Genomic DNA, 19708 nt, shown 5'->3' with positions numbered 1-19708 from the left:
AAATATGCTTTCAATGTAAGTGATGGAGGCCAAAATCCATTTTGTGCAAAAATGCATTTAAAAGTTGATTTGAAGCTTAAATGAGGCTTCAGCAGTCTGAGTTAGTCATATCAAGTGGATATCTGCCACATTTACAGTCTTTTTGTGGTGGAAGTATAGTAACAAAAAGAGGAATGTTGAAATATCTACTTGGTTTGATAAACTTTTAAATACATTTATTGCGCAGAAGGAGGCTTGCAGATTTTGGCCCCCATCACTTGAAGTGAGTTATTAAGGTATGTACTAATAGTCAGTATGAACAGGAGGATGATTACAGCAACATGTTTCAATGTCAATTTGGGCTCCTGGCTGTTGTTTTAAGACAGCTTTGAAAAATAGTGAACCCGTCCTTTAACCACCTTGTTACTTATTTATGGACAGGATGGGCTGTGTGCAGGAATGTGCGCATCCTTTTGTTGATGCGTCTCTAAGGTTACTGGGAGCAGAGCGGCACAGTGGCAGCCTGTTACTGGGGATTTACTAAACAAGAGAGCTAAATCTGACAGTGAATGGCAGTTCACCGATTCAATGAGAACTGGGAGCGTTTTTCTTAAAAGTGGGTCATCCTCTGTGAATCCATGGAGACGAGCCTGAAATCGACCCCTCACTCGGTGAAGCGGTGGCAGCTCAGCGGGACAGACTACGAAGCGCGAAGCCTCCAAACCCGCTTCAGCGCCTGGACTCCTCTGAACAACAAGCAGAGCAACCTGCAGGTCAGAGAAGTGATAGGATAAACCTTAAAATATAAGAACACCTACATGTAATGTGTTTTCCGTATTATCAATAATATAAAACTGAACACACGAATACTCAGGGATCACTTAATTGGCCAATTGATTAGGCACAGGTGCGTAAACGGACGGAAAGCCCCCTCTAAACACATGCAGGCAAGTCACATTTCATCTTATTGTAGTGGTACCATTTCATATAAACATATTCATATAAATGTATAGAAAAAAGCTCCATTTACAGCAAATTTTCTATTTATATTCCCTCCTGAAAAGTAACTAACACAAGCTTTTTCTTATTAAAACTGAATGATTAAATCTCAAACTTAATTGTTAATTAATAGAACAAATATTTCAGTGTAAATCATACCATCCTACATAAAACATAGCAGCGTCCACCTTTCAACTGTGTTTCTGTCAGGAAAAGCTGTAAGAAGTTGGAGCCAAAATTCACCTAATTTTCTATTTATGTTGAAAGACTCTATGCTCATTTATATGTTAATACTGCATCCATATTCAAGTATTATCTCACTTGAGCCAAAGGTGCTTATATATATACACTGAATATAATTAAATATGCATTTCTTGAAAGGTTAAAGATAAAGGATTTTACCAGAGAGAGTGAAGATGTGTGTGTCCTGAATAAAGGGTCATTTTGTAAACAATAATGTTACACCAGCAGCCAGTTCCTCCTCAAAAACACAAAGAACATAAGAATAGCAAAACTGGGTTATATCTGATGCTTTTTTCAGCCATTATCCCTCCATTACTCTTATCTTTTATGTAGTTATTTTTAATAAAATCTTTCCATTCCCATGATTTTCATCACTGTTTTGGAAGGCAGTTTGTAGCTTTTGGCAGACGAGCCGGATTCTTTATCACTGATTGCCTGCAGTTTGTTGGTGTCCTGTCCCCTATTTACTCCCAGTTATTTGAGGAGAGGATCAACCTTGTGCTCCACTGGTTTGACCTGTGGACGGATAGACAGAGGAAACACCTGCTGCACTCTCTGCTCACACGCTGCACCAAGTCACAGCTAAAGTAAACTCTTCATTTAACCCTTTATGTGGATTTTTTTTATGAAATGACAAAAAAAAAGAGGATTTAAGAGAGGTTTGAAATTCAAATACTTGCATAATCTGAGCAGGTACTGTAGGGATCTGCTGATTGAGACGCTTCCAGTGACTCAAGTGGACTTCACGGCGGTGCTGCCCCGGTTCCTGTCCCTGTATGTGATGTCATTCCTGTCCCCTCGTGACCTCTGCTCTGCTGCCCAAGTCAGCTGGCACTGGAGGATCCTGGCTGAGCAGGTGAGAAGCCCACAAAAAGAGATATTTGCATTTTCCGCTGAGTTAAATCGAGAGTTTTGTCCCTTCATCTCCTCTATCCCTTCAGGACTGTCTCTGGGCAGGCCGGTGTATCCGAAGAGGCTGGTTTCTTCCCTACGCTCCTGGAGAAAGAGAGTTTGGAGCGTGGAAGAACCACTATGTCTCCTGCGTCTCCACGCTGGACCGTCTCACTCCCCGGGAGGCAGCAGAGCGGTACGGGACCCTCAATCAACAAAGCACTGGGATGACGGAAGAGGAGGAAGAGAGAAGGAAGGAGAGGAGGATCAGAGAGAAGCTTCAGGAGGAGAAGAGTAAGTGGAAAAGAAAGAAAGTCTTTTTTTCCTGATCTCTCCTTCAGTATATAGTGTCAAACAAACCTGAAGTTGCTTGAGAAATATTCTTTAAAGCATGTTATTGGCCTGATCTTGTAGATATACAAAAGTTTCGAGAGAGCGTGGCTGAAAGTACTGCTCACTCCCCAACTCTCTCCTAGCTTTTCATTCCTTTAGCTCAGTGTTTATGTCTCTCCCTTATTTCTAGGAACATTCTTGAGAACCAAGAGAGCCTGGGGCAGCTACACAAAGCCTGGGGAAGCCAGCAGTAGACACACCCGGACGACAACACCCATTTCTGGGATAACATTCAGCTCATGGCCCTCCCTTTCCTGGCCTCCAAGGACTGTTACATCTCCCAGCCTCTGTCAGTCTATGACTGCGGCTCAGAGCTTGGAGAGAGTGCACACCACCCGGCCTAGCAGGTCATTGTCTACACACTCACTTACCTTCTATGATATCAGTTACCTGCGTTAGAAGATACAAGCAGTAAATCCCATATTTAAGTATATTATTGAAAGGCGTTTCTAATGTTTTTTAGCCCATTTAACCAGACATTTAACCAGACATTAGATAGAAGAGAGCATTCCTTTAAAATCTCCTCAATATTGTAAGCATTGTTAACAATTCTCTCAAGCTTAGGCTTGATTGAGCCTATTAAACTTGCCCTATTAATGCACTACAGTTGTGCTTTGAACCACATATCGTCTTGCAGTGAAAGACTGAACAAAGCCAGAGGAGCGCTGTCCTCCTTCACCTACAGACCTGCAGCGCCGCACACCGTCTCTCCCATCCATCGCAGCAGTCCTCCCCTCTTATTGCTGGTCTCTAATAGAATTCCTGCTTATGAGGTGAGTTCATCAGTCAGTCAGCACATTTCTCCAGTAGAGAGGAAGAAAACACTGTGAAGGTGGAACTAAAAAGCAAAACAAAAGTTAATTTGAAAGATGAGCAAATAATATTTCTTTCTGACTGCTTTGTCTCTCTTCCCACGTTCAATCTAGTTGGTGCTGAGTGGCGTGAAGGAAGGAGTGATCGTAGTTCTGTACGACCACAGAGGGAAACTCTCAGCTCTCTTAACCCAGGTGGAGAGGGTTGTTTCTGGGCAGAGAGCGCAGAGGCTGGGCCTCTTAGCTCCAGGAGGAACAGAGGAAATCCATCTGCTTCACAGTGAGAATTAACATCTGTGTATCTTAATGTGCGAAAACATTGCCAGGCTTAGTTCCAGTCCAACTGGAGCCTCCAGTGCTAGAAGTTTATCTCTCAGGGTGCGGCAAATCACATCTGCTAAAACCATTTCATGGGTTATTGTAATATGATCGTACTTGTTGTGGGTTTTTAGTCCATTGCTATCCATGTCCCTGTAGACTACCAGTTCACCCTAGACAAATGATCAAAATCTAACATTAATTTTACGTTGTTTGAATTCACTCCAGATCAGTGAGCCTTGGTTTTAAATTGATGATTAAAGAACAGAAATAGTCTCAATTCATTTAAACCATTTTTATATAACAAATTTAAAACATTTCCTAATTTTAAGAACACAATCTTGATGGATTCAGCAACATAACTCACACATAGAAACATTATGAAGCATATTTTAGTGGAAAAGTCTGTATTTCTAGTTTAACTCATGCTGTGAGGTCTTTACAAGTATGTCAACAAATGATGTCACTGAGCTACTTGAGATTACTTAGAGCAGATATGTGAAAGTTAAACTAAACTAAAGTTGAAGATTAATGCGCCTCACACTGAGAGCAAAGATGTTTGTCAGTTTCTAAAAAAAGTTAAGATTTTAGGGAACCTTGTTTTCTGATTTTTAGGCTACTAATCTAATTTGATGTTCCCTCGTGACCCTGCAGGTAGCAGCCTATCAAAGAAGACTCTGCTGACCCCTGACCAAAGAGAATTCTGGGAGAAACTGTGTGGCTGGGTGGCACCATCCGAAGACGGAGGAGGTATTGACATCTTCTCCCCGCTGGCAGCATCAGGTGGGTAGACACATGTGTGTTGTATACTTCTCGGTAATCTATATTTCCATCACTCTCTCTGCATCTCGCTCTCTCGCTGTCTCCCACAGCCTCAGGAGTGGCTCTCATCCAGACTCTCTCGACTCTTACTGGTCTCAAGGTTTGGGCGCCAACGGGTCTTGCCACAGGAAGTTTTCAGAATAGTGAGTCACCCCTCTCAGCTATGAAACATCAACCTACAAGTTTTTCCAGAGAACCTAGCCTCAGAATATGTTCTTTGTTACCTCAAAACCCACAAACACCCACAAAAAAATGTGTGAGCCAGCAGGCGTCTGATGAGTCTCTGGGATCTATTTATTAAAGCACTTATTGTTGCCGCAAGAAATATGCTTAATTTCTTTAACCTCTACTCTTCCCCAGTCCTGAGCGAGTGGTCCGATAGCAGTCTGTGTGTGGAGCTCTCAAACCAGCAACCAGGAACCCCGGCGCACCAGTATGTGTGTGAGAGCTTACTGCAGGTCTGGTGTAGACAGGCTGAGTGGGTGGAGGAGGCTCTGGGGGAGCTGAGAGGCTTTCTAGGGCCACATTTACAGCAGGTCAGCCTGGAGGCCAGGGGCCGAGCTCTGGGTGGGTCTCACGCACACGTAGATGTACTGAACATATGCGTGAATACTCTGTCTTCTATGAACTCTCTGAAGAACTTGTTCATATTTTTATAGGTCAGTTTCTGTGGGAGGAAGTCTGCCTTGAGGATCTTTGTGTATCGAAAGACCTAGGTGTGGCTTTGACTGAAGGGCTCACTGCTCTCACTAGAGAGGAAGAGGTGAGAAAGACTGTAAAGAGGTTTTTTTCTAATACACAAGTTCCATAGAACAAGAGCAAAAACAAAAGTGATATGATCCAAATAGCCTGTTGATCCACGTACGTGTTTCTTTATTTTTCAGGCCCGACCGTTGGAGTTTCTCGCCATCTTCCTGACAAGATGGAGTGAGCAGAAGGAAGGAGAGGAGACTAGTGGAGAGAAAAAGTGGAGAAACAAAGGAGCAGACGACGTCTCTTCAGCACCACATAGCTCACAGATATGCTTGTTGCCTGAACAGCCACAGGTGTGTTTGCTTTGATTTTTTTTTTAGGATAATGGAGAACACTTCTTTGTCTGTACAGCCAAACTTCTATCTCTGTCTCTCTTTCTCTTTTTAGACAGCGTTGGATTGGAGAGGTGCAGCAGCCAGAGAGCTGCATCACAGCGAGTGTCTTTATCTAAGCAGACTGCACGCTGTGTTAAAGGTACGCCTTTCATGTTTTTTGAACTCACAAAATGTCTCACTCGGGAGCTGTACTACCTCCATCATGTGTGTAGCTGCTGAGAAGACAAATATTTCCTCTCAAACTGAATGAATATAAAGTGTGGAAAACATCCACTGAGCATTGATACCGCTTGGTCAGATAGGAACTCAGTCCAGTCAGCAAACTACGGGGAGTATCACATAACTATTCAAATGAGGTGTTTTGGATGTAGAATGCTGATTCTGCAGCTGCATGGTCCATTTCTTGTTCTCAGTTCATTCAGGAACTGATTTTGGAAGAATACTGATGTCTCCAGCTCAGCGAGCGGCGTGTGTCTACATCATTTAGGTGCAGAAAGGGTTCACGGTGATGACTGAGGGCAGATGGGAATTGTCAGTTTTATGAACTACAGATATATTACTGATACATGTCCGTCCTCTGTGCTGAAGGTGTACCAGGAGCCTCTTACAGCATCTCTGAACTCCAACAGAGCCATTCTCAGCTACGCCGACATCCACATCGTCCTCAGCCCTGTCACACAAATACTGGAGCTCAACCGGTACACACACAGACGTCATACATACACATATTTGTATGGTGTTTGCATCTGCCTGTGTGGATACTACATGATATATGTGTGTGTGCGTGCTGCAGAGTGTTTCAGGTAGATCTACAGGCCAGGCTGCAGCAGTGGGGTGCAGAGCAGTGTGTAGGAGACGTGTGTGTAAAACTGTGCTCAAATCTCAGAGTCTACACCAACTATTTCAACAACTACACCACTGCCCTCTGCACCATTGACAAGGTAAAGTCAAACCATGTGTTTTGTCCATCATTCATACAAGAGGCGCCTCGAGCTATCTAACTAAACTAGCTCTAGATATGTACAGCGAGAGAGTTTCTGCAGAAATTAGTTTAGAAGTTTTGTAATTCTCAGGCAGTTTAAGAGACAAACAAGCTTAGTGATTTGATACCCACAGCTTATTCAGTTAAGGGTATTTTGAAGATCTCTGTTTGTATAATCTAATCAGCAGGCAGATTTAATATAAACAGGCACTTCTGGTGTATACTCTATGAGCAAAGAATGTGTGTGTGTGTCAGTGCAGAGAGACGAAACCTGCATTTCGAGCTTTCCTGAAGAGAGCAGACAGAACTCTTGCAACGCACATGCTGAGGTAAACCTGCATTAAAAAAACACAGACGTATAAACTTATATCTTTACTGATATACATATTAGACTGAATCAGACTGTAGACACGTCTGTTTGTGTGTGTTTGTGAAGTCTACAGGAGCTGCTGCTGTGTCCAATGTGGAGAATACAGGAGTACGTGACTCTGCTACAAGCTCTGACTTTACACACACACCCAACCCACCCCGACCACACACACCTCTCCTCTGCCCTCAACACACTGCAACAATACAGAGGATTTATACACAAGGTATGACTTTATGGTTTAAATATGTGTATCATTATGTCAGGTTATTTATTGTAACAACATGATGGAGATAATTATTTTTCCAGCAGGCTCTCAGTTGTTCCACCAGCTCCGTTTGTCCAGTGTTTTAAGTATCTATGTTACAGTTGTTAAAACTAATACTTTCAATAAATGGAGTGGAGAAGTGCTGTTACCCAGAAGCAAAGAATGTACCTCTTTTGTATTAAATTTTAGGGAATCGCTTTGTGTCTTTTTGTCTTCTGTTTCAGTTAAAGCGTAACACCGAAAGAGACAAAGTGATGGAGGAAACACAGCAGATGATCCAAAGCTGTCCGGTAAAAAAGGCGGCTTCCTCTTTTACTTGCAATTTTATTCTCTCCGATACAAACTCTCAAACAGCACGGAAAGCTCCCATTCTTCTTCTTTTTAATATATCGTGTGTTCTGTATGTGTGCAGAACCTCAGTGAGGGAAACAGGCAGCTGATAATGACTCAGGATGCTGCTTTGCTCAGGAGCCCTGATGAACATATTCCAGATTCTCTCAGGTAACAACACAAGTTATTCCTCTGTGATGGATTAAGATAATTTTTTCTACCTTGCTTCAGACAGAGGCTGAACTGAGGGGCTGCATAAAGTCAGTTTAAGATCAATAAGGAGTTTTTTTGAACTGTAAATCATGCAACAATGTTCAAATAGAGCCCCAGAATATAACCGTAGACCTGGAAATGTGCAGAACATGTCCCCTTTAAAACTAATCCAGCCAAATAAGAGTTACTCATATCTTAATCTCTGAAACCTCACTGCTTGTGTAGCCAAACTTTGCTCAAATCAAATCAATTTTTTTTAATTCTATTGGAGATCACTAATTTTAAAGTCACCAAATATGTCAGGCTGAATATGTGTGTGTATAAAAAAACATTTAATGGAATGGTGCAACCAAAGAAAATATGAAGTTTTGACTTGACAGTGTAAAATATAATATAAGGGCTGGAACAAGCTGATTGAGATGCTTTTAACAAGCTATGATAAAAAGGGGAAAGTGGATGATAAAGAGTTGAATATTTCAGACAGCTGTATTTACTTAAAAAAATAAACATGATTTTGCAATGTCGGGCTGCTTTTGTGTTACTGTCTAATACATTTCAAATGGCAGTATTACAGAGTTAATGTATCTAATCAAATGATCTGCCCTCTGTTTGTGTGAATGCATGTTTAGGACCTATGAGCACGTGTCTGATGTCGGCATGTTCCTGTTTAATGACGCTCTGGTGTTGACGCAGCGAAGAGTGCAACACACACCTTTTAGCCCGGCTCACCGCAGCACACACACCTTCCTCGCCTCTGTGGCCCTCACCAGCCTGACTTTCAGAGAGATCACACACACACGCTGTGAGTTGAGTTCAGTAACCTTCAGTATATGTTTAGATAATCTTCGGTCTTCTTCGGTGATCAGTCTTACTTCCTGTCTCTCCAGATGTGTGTCATGCCTTTGTCCTGGAGGGTCCTCGTCGTTCCTGGGTTTGCGCCACAGAGAGAGGTGAAGAGAGAGAGCACTTCCTGTCCGTGCTGAGTTCAGCCATACAAACGGCTCTGAAAGGACATCAGTGACGATACAGCGGAAAGACAAGAGGAGGTTTGGACACTGGTGTTGGCCCTTTTTTGGTGTGTGGAAACAATAACAAAGATCAGGAAATATCAAATCTTTCACGCCAAGATACAACAAAAGGACATCGCGTACCTGCCACTGTTGACATGAATATCTGACCTTCGCCTGAAAAGTATTTCCTGAAAAAATGATAATCTATCTAGAATAACTATTTTAAAATTCAGCAAACAGGAATACAGTTGTTTTTTTGTTTTTTTGTTACTACTCAATCCTGCTGTTAAGCAGTCGGCCAAATTATAACTATCAATGTCAACATGAGACTTGAGACAAAATATTGTCTTCATAACTTTCAGATTGTCAATCACTGACTCAAAACTACAACTGAGTTCATTCCTCTGTCATTAAACCATTAGGTTAGCATCACAATTAGCAACAATCTGAGCTTTAAATGTCAGCTCTTACTCCAAAATGTTACCTTTCGAATATCATATCTCACACTTTTTGTAATGTTTCTGCTTTCACTTCTCATTTTTCCAAATCAGAATTTACATATATTCAAATTTGTCACTTTTAATAAAGATAAATGTCATAACTGCTAGTTATTTTTCCGATTTCAAGCTCTCAATCGACTTTGAAAATTTTGTATTTATGTGTTTATTCTCATCTATATAAATTCAATTGTTGGCTCGATTGTTTGAAATGAGACTTTTCTCTTGTCCAAGGTACAAAAAGTCTTTATTGATAACCAAAAATAACACAAATGTCACATTTTAGAGATTATCACTATGAAGGAGCTGCAGTACAACACATCAGTAATACACTTTTATGTACATTATTGCCACTTATTTAAAAAATATCCACGTATTCCATCCCTAGAAATGGATCAAATGGCTGTATCATTATCTGTGTCTAACAACAGATAAAATCGTCAAAGTAATCAATACAAATAAACATTGATTTTTCTCTCAACAACATGTAACATACTTATTATTCTAATATTACTATTTAGCGTTATTAATTTGATCACAGTGACATCTGCACACAAGTCACACAAATGTGACATTAAATATGAAATGAATCTACATTGGAACAACTTTTCTAAAATCTTTTGACTGTTTTTTTTTTTGTTGTTTTTTTTTACACAGTGTTTATCGAACATAATATTGACACCATAAACGGTTGCATTTTGCAGTCCTCAGAGCACCACAGGTAACGGTGAAGTAATAGCAGAAGAGTTATTTTCTTGAGAGATGGAAAAAATAATAAATTAGTACTTTGAATTTTATGGTTATTCTTCTTTCTGTCTTTCTGGATTGTGAGATCTTCTGCTTAAAATCTAAAGTAACTATTCTAGCTGAAATATAATCTGCTACAAAAATCCAACGATCAGCCGTATCACAGTCTGCGGTTGACTAGGTTTGGGTTGTTGTTGTTGTTGTTGTTATGTGCCGGGGGTGTTTGTGTGGGCTGATCTTTCCCAGCGGTTAGAGGAGTCTGTGGCGGCTGAGCCTTGTTCTGCAGTCCGAGGTTGGTACTGTTCGTCCCTTTCTGGGAGCTGTAGCCCTTCGGTTTGGGGATTCTCGTAGGTCCTGGTCGCCGGAATGCTTCTAGAGGTATCTGGGGGGGGGAATGGAGGGGAAAGATTGAAGCTTAGTCTGACAAAGCAAAAAAATAGGGTGTGCAGTATACAGGGCAGGGTTATTGACACAAGGTATGTTTGCAGTTCACCAGATTATGACCTTTATTTACTCAACAGGCTTTAATTTGTGTGATGCAATACCGATAATGCCCACTAGATGTTACCAAATCATATTTTATGGACAGTATACAACCATCAGAACAAACTTAACTGCACTTTATATGTAGGAAATCAGCTTGTTTTTTAGTTTTTGATGGTAAAAAGAACAATCTCATAGTAAGTAGGTATGAGACAGGACAGTTTTGTCTTGTAGTGCTGTGAGTCTACAGTGTAATATTTCTGCCATGGCCAAAATATGACATATTCCACGTTTTAAGTGTTGTCTGATGTACATTGTTCACTACAATAATGACTATTTACATGTTTATTTGTTATACTGTATGTTGTTCAATGTCTGTAACTGTGCTTTTTCAAAAAAAAAAAAAAAGGCTTCAGCTGAGATGAAACCTGGTGTTTTCTCATGGTTGAGGGTTTTAAAAAAGATTTCTGATGAAAAATGTTTTGGACTGTTGTCTTTAATATTTCAGTGATTAATAACTGTTTGAGTGCGTTGCTATGAAACCAGTGTTTGTTAGTTGTTTTTTTTCTGCACAATCTGTAAACAAAGAAAAGAAATATCATGGGAAACATCTAATTTCTCAGACTCTTAAACAACTTACTGCTCCGCTTACTGTGCAATCACTTTTTAATCAGCGTGTTTACATGCACAGCAGCGTGCCAGCATGCTGAGGTACATCACTTTTGGATGTGCTGTGTTTGTACAGTAGAAACCATTTCCTGTTTACAGTAGGATTTTTCCACAATCACGAGTTACCTCAACAACAGCAAGGATACTGCAGCATATATACTCCTCATTTATTGGAATATGTTCTGTTTACTTCTGGTAAATGCGGATATTCATGAGCAGGAAACAGCAATTTATATAAACAGCTCAGTCCTTAACTGATAGGAGCAATTATCCAGAGTAGTTTGTGCACGTCATGTAATGCTGTAAACACTTCATGTTCCTAAGCAATGTTCTCTTGTCCCTTGTCACTGTCTCCCTCTATATAAATCTCACATCTTTAAGGATTCAAATGAAGTCTTTTCAAGCCCTTAGTTTGTCTGCTCCAGCACGTTTACATAAAAAGACTGAATTACTCTGTGACAATAGGCAGCAGGCATTTTTCTTCAAAGTTACCAACGGATTTAATTTCATTTTCAGTCACGTCATCACAGCTTGGTTCATCCTTTTTTTTTTTTTTTTTCCAGCACCTACTTTTGAGGAAGGTAATTGCTTTTTCTGTAAAAAAATGTGCTGACAAAACGCCCTCAACTCAAATCCACGTTACTGCGGCACCACATCTGTATGTTCAGTATAATTTCTTTTGGAAACAAGAAATCATTTTTGCAACAGAGAGGCAGTGGTGTTAATTGGATTTGAAATTTAAACTATCTCCTCGACAAAATTTGCCATTCATCTGGTTTACACTTGTGCAGCTGTTTGAAACAAACTTTTCAGTATTTCCATCAGTTTCATCACACAACAGAGGTTATTTCCAGGCAACACACTAAACACTAAACCCCCTTGCTGTGACGTGAGGAAAGCAGTTGGATATGTTCAGGCTATGTGGCTTGAGGTTTTAGAGAATTAACAAAAATCTCCTTAAATATTCATATGGGGTATAAATTTCAGAATAAGTAGGGCCTATCCTTCAGCAGACCTAATGGGCCAGAAAGTCTGTACGAGCTCCACGTCGTGGGAGCGTTGTTGATTTTACATGGAAAGAGCCTTAATGTGCGGCTTTGTTCTCTCGTGTATCAACGGTGCAGCAGGAGTTCAACTAAGTACTTCCTCTGCCCCGCGCTGTGCAATACCGGCACAGCTGTTTCCACAGCAACCAAACACAAGGTTTGTTTTGGTGCTTGCGTTGCAATGGGAGAGAGAGAGAGGCTACTCTCACAGTGTCTACCCTCTCACACTCGCACGCAGTGTGAAAGCTTATGTTGAGAGAAAGTTGTTGTTGTTCTGTCCTGCTTTTATTGTCCGTCTCGGTCAAGGTGAGCAAATTCCTCTGAGATTATAATCACCGTGGGCTAAAACCAGGAAATCCGCTCTCGCCTGCAGTGTAAAACTTGATACACAACTTGTCTCTCTGGCATGCAGTGTGGTAATTAGACTTTCTTGGCTGCACTTGATTCACATCAGTAGCCGATTGTTTAAAATCACACCAGTATATTTGGTGTTTTTTGATGTTTTATTTTCACCCCAAATTGCTGCTGTTAATCAGCAGCATCACTGTGTGTTTAGTATGATTACAGCCTCGTTTCAAGCCAACAGAAGCAGCTATCACTACAGGCTTTTCAATGAAATACGCTTTGGCCTCTAGTATGTCACTTGATACACATTTTATCAGTCTGGCAAGGGATACTGTGCGCAGATCTGTCTCTCTTGGCTCAACCAGATGAGTACAGTTTATGAATTGAGTAAGTCCAAAGTGAGTCAGGGGCTAATTGAGGTCACAGACAGCAATCCCAGCTGCTCAATGGTTTCTCAAGTAGAGGTCTGATGAATAGCATCTTGTTTAGCCGCTGCATCATTTCATCGCGCCCAGACTGCTGGATCCCGTTTCTCCAGCTGCGCTCCTTCCCACTCATTCAATTTAATGCTTGATTTAATCATCTCCTTGTTGTCACATTTATGTGTGTGAGTGTGTGCATTCATGTTTGGGTTGTGTTCGCTACTTTCCTGCAACAGTTGCCTTGCTTCATCTAAATGACACAGAGGACTTGCTCTATAGTATTTTAGAGTTTATCAGAGTAATGTTGCACCTAAATCAAGCTCCTCACATTGTCCTGTGATTTTTTGGAAAATGTAAGACCCAAGAGACACTAAGTAAATCTCAAATCTGTCTTTTATTGAGAGTATTAGTGACATTTTCTTAGGAAATGATCCAAAAATATGACTGCTGCTCCAAATGTTTGGTGAACTGAGCCAGGTGACAATTTGATGACAGTTTTGGACTTGGCCTCCTAACTATACTGGCTATATCTTAGGCTGTGATGCTTATTTAGCTCACTGGCTCTTGTTGATATACTGTAACAATGCTTGGGCCTGCCTTAGGTATCAACTTGCTCTGCATCAGTTCTTTGAAAATCAGATAAATCCTGTTGAAATATTGAGATGAAGCACAATGAGCTCTTGTTTTCAATATATGATTGTTTGTGTAGTTGTCCGTGTGAAGTACCATTACAGTGCATACTATATTCAAACTTCCAAATGGCTTCAGGCTATTATTTTTGGCATAGACATTATACAGATACTGACTACTTGCTGGAAAGGCCTGTCACTCAAAGTTTGATGCTTTTTGATTTGGTAATTCTTTCTTACATGAGTTTCATATTAAGACATGACATTAATGGGTGTACCACAACAGATACATTGATTCCACATCCTCCCTACTGTATCCTCTTTCTCCCACATCCTCTCTCTTTGTGTCTTTCAGAGTCCATCCCCTCATCATCGTGTTCTGACCTTCAGCACAGATTTAATTTAAACGAATCGCACGTATGTGGTAACATTTCCACTGTGGGCACATAAAACCACATTTAGAAGAATGCATATACATGGAGGAACATTCGTAAGTCAGACTGATGACTCATTTCAAAGGACATGATTCATGGGAGAAAGAAAAATAAAACAGAAGTTTTGGGTTTCTACCCAGTGAATAGCAAGCTAAGTGAGATTTTCTACTAAAAGACCGCTGAGGTCAACCTATCAACAAATGCTAAGACCCAAACATTGTATCAGGTTTCTGCATTTTCTGATTTTTGTAGCAATTGGCAATAAAGGACAATTTCTCTTTCATGGTCCTGCACTAAAAGGGTTGATCTGATTTTAAGGGTTTTCTTTGTCATACTAGTTGACCACAGATGGATCAACAATGTTAACTGCCAGAGCAGTGGATACTTCAGCAGTGTGGATGATGGTCAGGATAAACTAAAAGCTGTCATGATCTGCTGCTAATTTATTCTGTCATTGAGGATCAGAAAGATATGAATCTGTTTGACAGAATTTGTCAAATTTGTTACATTTCAAGCACTTTTAAATTTGCAGTCTTGCAAAGCTACTGCAATCCCCTGATGCCTCTGATTAACTGGGGTGAGTTTACTTTTTATGATGATTAAGTGAATTCTCTTCTATTTTCATTAAATTACAGCCACCATTAAATAATCAACTATTCAAACTATACTTCAGTAATAAGACCACAGGAGAAGAGAAACTGTAATGCAACATAACGTTGCACTTTAGCTTTATGGAGCACTGCTCTAAGGTTTAGAGGATCTAGGCAAAGTTTCCATTGTATCATTTAAGAGAACTCCAAGTTCACATCACACTGGTTTTCATTCTTGGTCACTGGGTTTCTGTGCTCAGGATGTAAGAAAAAACTATGACATCAGCCTATGATTTTAACTGAAGCAGGCAAACACGTGATAATCCCAAAAGACTTTTTGTCCTGTAATTTGACACAAAGGTTTTTTTTAGACATCTCTTCCAGTTGGGTATTATTTAATTGGGTCTAACAAAGTGTTCATATTCAAATCTGATGAAAGTGATTTTTAATCTTTTGACCACACATTCGACAACATGAGCACATTGGATCAAAATCTCAAGTGTTAAAAAAAAGTTGCTGTGCATGCACCAGAAATCAAATCAAACAACTCATTTCAATCTAGTCACATTTTCCTCAGATTATTTTTTAATTTCACACATTTAAAAACATGCTGGATTTAGTGAATAAATGAAATTGGCAAGCATGGATGACAAACTAAAACATAACACTTCTTTTTGCACACTTTAATTCTCAGAAAAATCAAAGAACTTAATCAGAATGCAGTATGTGTAATATGAAGTATAAAAACTGGTATGATACATCAGTGTGAATAGTCTGACTACATGGCAAAGTGGCCATTGAATACAATACAGTAAGTGCACATAAGTTAAAACCTGGTGTTATGTCAAGATAAATCAAATCTCGTGCTTTCAAATGGTATTGTTTTCTCATGCAGGCAAACAATTGTTTGAACTTAATCACACAAAACCAAGCAAACCAACCAAAATTTAAAAAAGAAAACATTCAAACCCTGGTTTAAGCTTTCTATGCATAAATCAAGTAAAACAGACATGTAAATGTATCAGGGTATAGTGTTGGGGTATAAGGGTCTAAGGTTGTGTCGGATCTCATGGGCGGGATTCATAACAAAGGATGGGATGGAGGGTTTTGCAGGATTACCAGGTCAGTCATAGGCATTACTTACTGTAATTTGTGATGGCCTTTGGATTGGGGTGGAGGTGGGCTTAATCGTGATGCTACTTGTGATTTTGCTGTTGCTTTTGGCAGTAGGAGTGCTGCAATTGGCCAGCACTTGAGTCCTCTGCTCCTGGAGTCCGGGCGTGTGGCATGGACTCAGCGTTTGTGTCGGAGTGCTGATGCTCTGAATGAAGGGGCTCCCTAAGTGAATGTGGATTTTGTTGTCCTCTGTGGTGATGACGTTTGGCCCCGAGCTGTTAGACCTCTGAACCTGCCAGCTGCTCTGCCTTTCAGGGGTCACCCGGAAGACGGCGTGCCCGCCGACAACCTCCACTGGCTCCGTGGATAGGGAGCGGTCAGGGGTGCCCGTTGTGACAGAGACGATTTGTATAGGTGACATGGCTCTCTCTGGTGTTACAGAGCCGCAAGAGTCCGGGGTCATCGCTCTGGAGTATGTAGCCATAGTGAAAGGTGATAGAGCCCTATCTGGTGAACACGGTTCGTCTGATATAGGGGAACCTTTACATTTTGTTGTTGGGGAAATGGATTTTGCAGTTGGGGAGATGGATGCATTCTGGATGATGGTGATTCTCTGTTTGGGTGGACCCCCGCTTGTCGGTATGACGGCAGTGCTGGTGAATGACTGAGTGTTTTCTGTGGTCGGGCTGGTGATCTCTAAGGTTGCTGTGTTGTGTCCGTGGTCAGGAGTCACTTTGATGTGCAGAGGCTGACCAGGACTGTGGGTCAATACAACATCTCCAGACTGCACGTGGTTGCCATTCTGCCGTGGTTGCACTTTACCGTTCACCTGATGGGGGCTTTCTTTATTTTTAAGGAATGGGACTCTCGCTCTTCTCATGTTGTTGTTTAGGTTATTTACATTATTGATGAGTGAGGGGCTGCATTTGGTAAGCTGAAGCTCGTTGCTGTAATTTGCGTTATCCTCGGACTCGCTCTCGTCGTACAGCTTCCCGTTAACCACAGCTCGTTCCAGTGGTGCCATTGTCTTGCAGTTGGGAGACATGAGGTCAAGCGGCTCTGTCTGGACTTCCTTGGTGGAAACATGCAGATCTGAGAAGCGCCTTCCATTCATGCCAGGGCGCAGACTTTTGCTGAATCGTCTATATCGCTCAAGCTCTCGTGTGAGTGTCTCCATTTCTCTGGCCAGTTCTTTGTTTCTGACCTCCTGCTGTGTCAGTTTTCTTTGCAGCGTAGAGTGGTCAGTTTTCATGCGGCAGATAGACTCCTCTGTTCCCATGTATTCATGGATCTTCTCTTTCAGAGCTGCTACCTCTCTGGTCAGATGGCTAGACTTTGCCTCTTCCTCCTTCAAGCGTTTATACAGAACATGCTCTTGGTTGAACTCTTTCTTTTCAGCCAGCTGGTACTTAGAAAGTTCTTTTCTAGATATTTCCAGCTCCTCCATCAAGGTCTTAGCTTTCTCTTGCTCGTTGGTGAATCTTTTCTCCAGTGATTCAAACTCCTCTGTTTTTAAGAGGTCACCTTCTACCACCTTCATGTCTTTTAATTTGCGTCTAAGACGCTCAACCTCCTGTGTCAAATCCTTAACTTTGTTGTCCTCTTGTTGGAAGCGGTTGGCAATGGGTGTTTTGATGTTCTCCTCTTTGGCTTTGCTCCTCAGGTATTCTCTTTCTATTGTCTCTAGTGATTGCATCCTTTTCTTCATCATATTGATCTTAGACTCCAAATCATTGCTCTTTTCCTCCTCAGCCTTCAACTTAGCCTTCAGGTCATCCCTTTCTTTTGTAGCACTGCACATTTTCTCCTCTAGCTCAGCCTTTGACCTCAATGCTTTCTTGCTCTCCTCAATTAGCTTCTCTGTGACTGACGTAACTTTGTCCTGTTCAGCCTGAAGTTTGCCAGTGCTGTTTTGGACCTTGTTCTCCATTTGCTTTAGCTTCTCTGCCATTGCCTTCCTTTCATCCACCAGCATGACTGTCAGTGTCTTTAACTTGGTGAGATCTTCCTTCAGTGTCAGTTCTGTCTTTCCCAGCTGGTTTTCAGCAGCCTCTAGTTCTCTGACCCTTACTTTCAAGATTTCCAGCTCACTGGACAGAACCTTTGACACTGTCTTCTCCTTCTCCAGGTTACTTTTGAGTGCGCTGCATTCTTGTTTGCTCTTGCTAAATGCATCCTCTAGTTTTTCTAAGTCCATAATTCTGTGGTTCAGTTTATCGACTTCAGCCTTCAAGCTCCGACTTTGGTTAGCCTCTTTTTCCAGTTTCTTGTTGAGGTCCCTGCAGTGGTCCTCCATCCTGATCAACTCTTCATCCTTTCCCTCCATTTCAAGTACCCTTTTCCGTAACTCTTCAAGCTCAGACATGAGGCTAGAGTTTCCACACTCACCGCGACTAATTTTGTCCCTCAGCTCCTGCAGTTCCTCCTCAGCTCTGCGCAGGGTCTTGTTGGTCTCCTCCAGCTCATCGAGCTGCCTGCTGAGAGTTGACAGTTTCTGGCGCAGCTGCCTGCTTTGGGCATCCTCGCTGGTCAATTTGGCAGTCATGGCCTCTTGCTCCTGGTGGTGTCGACTGGCTTGGTCGCGCCGCTCAGCCTCCAAGCGAATGACCTTTTGCTCCTCTTCCTGCAGACGGGCATTAGCTGAGATCAGCTCCTCTTGGGCTTGTGAAGCACTGGCACTCAGTTCTTGGACCTTAGCTGTTTGTTGATTCAGCTGTTCAGTGAGACGCTGCTGTTCATCCACAACCATCAACGCAAATGACTTGAGTTTTGTCAGCTCCTCCTTCAGACTTGTGACCTTTTTGTTGTTCTCTTCCTCCTTTCGTTCTTGGTAAGCCTTCTCCTGATCAATTAACAGCTTCAACCTGAAAAAAAAATAAAAACAAAGCAAACATGACACTCAGAATTAGTTGTTTGCAAGAAGAAAGTGCACAAAAACAGAGAAAACTTTAGTTGGTTTTTCAATTAGCATTTCACTGAATTTCAGAGCAACACATTTAAATCATTGTGAAACTTAAAATGTCAGAAACTCTACCCCACTCCCCCCCACTGTCATTACCCATTGGGCCCACTTCCCAATCACTGACACATCATAAACACTGTTATTTTCCCTGCATTTCTGAGGAGGACTAAAGGTTTTATGTCATGGAAAATTTAACACATCATAAAAAGCATTACTTTAACTCTCTCATGTTGGTAATCTGAAATACCTGTGGTTCATTTTTTTTGTTCCCTTGTTGCCAGCTAATTCTCATATGGTTTGGAAACCTGAGTTACTGCTGTAAATACTGGGCCTTGAGTTTAACAATCGGTGAATTTCAAAGTTTCCATCATGTTTGAGGGTGTACCATATGAGCTATTCTGCCCTCTGGGAAATTAGGGGAAAAGACTGACACACATGCTAGAATGCCAAATGTTGACCTCTGAATATGATACACTACCAGACAAGGTGAGACGTACTGCAAGCTAAATACACCAGATTTTTATAACCAGGATCATTTTTATGACCAGGATCATTTTGATGACGTTATTGTAGTTTTATGGCAATCTGCTACAGTTTCTTCTCTTTCTCTTTCATCAAACATGTATCCAACATAAACTATGTAGTCAAGTGCTTAGTATGCTCACAGATTGCTCAACAAATGCTTGACTAAGAGAGGAAACGGTCACAACGTTGCACAAGAGTAAGTCAAAGGATAAATGAAGGGCAAGCCCTTGTGCACAGATAAGACTGGAAAGTAAAACACACAAGGAGTTTGAAATCAAGTCAAGAAAAACAAAATAAGTGTATTAATTTAAGACTAAGCTACAATTCCCTTCACATGAGGAGCACTTAGCTAGTTTTTTTCATCATTTAATATAGAAATCCACTTGTAGACTACAAAAATCAAACACAGTCTACAAAAAAAAAACTATTCAACAGTGGAGAACAGGTAATATTTATATTTCCACAGCTATTTCTATCTTATATTTCGATATATAAAACCCAGATGGTGTTCAAATTACTCAAATGATG

At 41.1% G+C, this 19708-nt stretch overlaps 2 protein-coding genes across 8 annotated transcripts in view; one reads left to right on the top strand and one right to left on the bottom strand.

The window, feature by feature from the left end:
• The first annotated feature begins 349 nt into the window (after positions 1-349).
• Positions 350-9316, top strand: LOC137177180 (epithelial cell-transforming sequence 2 oncogene-like). Of its 3 annotated transcripts, none has more exons than XM_067583327.1 (21): positions 359-752; positions 1663-1808; positions 1915-2077; positions 2163-2406; positions 2636-2852; positions 3143-3278; positions 3432-3597; positions 4290-4418; positions 4508-4600; positions 4818-5024; positions 5117-5220; positions 5342-5503; positions 5598-5684; positions 6134-6243; positions 6339-6486; positions 6783-6856; positions 6964-7120; positions 7387-7452; positions 7575-7663; positions 8335-8507; positions 8593-9316. In XM_067583327.1, the coding sequence occupies exons 1-21, from the start codon at positions 618-620 to the stop codon at positions 8724-8726; spliced, it is 2940 nt and encodes a 979-aa protein (XP_067439428.1). In that variant the 5' UTR covers positions 359-617; the 3' UTR covers positions 8727-9316. The 3 variants fall into 3 exon arrangements, 2 of the variants coding, with proteins under 2 accessions (XP_067439428.1, XP_067439429.1); XM_067583328.1 differs by having other exon boundaries at positions 361-752; positions 1696-1808; XR_010926002.1 differs by lacking the exons at positions 8335-8507; positions 8593-9316 and having other exon boundaries at positions 350-752; positions 6788-6856; positions 7575-7657.
• A 112-nt stretch (positions 9317-9428) lies between these two features.
• filip1l (filamin A interacting protein 1-like) overlaps positions 9429-19708 on the bottom strand; it is a 72875-nt gene continuing 62595 nt past the window's right edge. For all 5 annotated transcript variants that reach the window (XM_067583324.1, XM_067583322.1, XM_067583323.1 and 2 more), the window contains 2 exons: positions 15722-18557; positions 9429-10341 (listed from right to left, as the gene is read on the bottom strand). In XM_067583324.1, coding sequence (XP_067439425.1) covers positions 10120-10341; positions 15722-18557 — 3058 coding nt within the window. In that variant the 3' untranslated portion in view covers positions 9429-10119. The remainder of the gene's footprint in view (positions 10342-15721; positions 18558-19708) is intronic.

Source organism: Thunnus thynnus, chromosome 24, assembly GCF_963924715.1.
Source record: "Thunnus thynnus chromosome 24, fThuThy2.1, whole genome shotgun sequence".
In the NCBI taxonomy this organism is placed as follows: Eukaryota; Metazoa; Chordata; class Actinopteri; order Scombriformes; family Scombridae; genus Thunnus; species Thunnus thynnus.
This window is presented reverse-complemented; position numbering and strand designations above follow the sequence as displayed.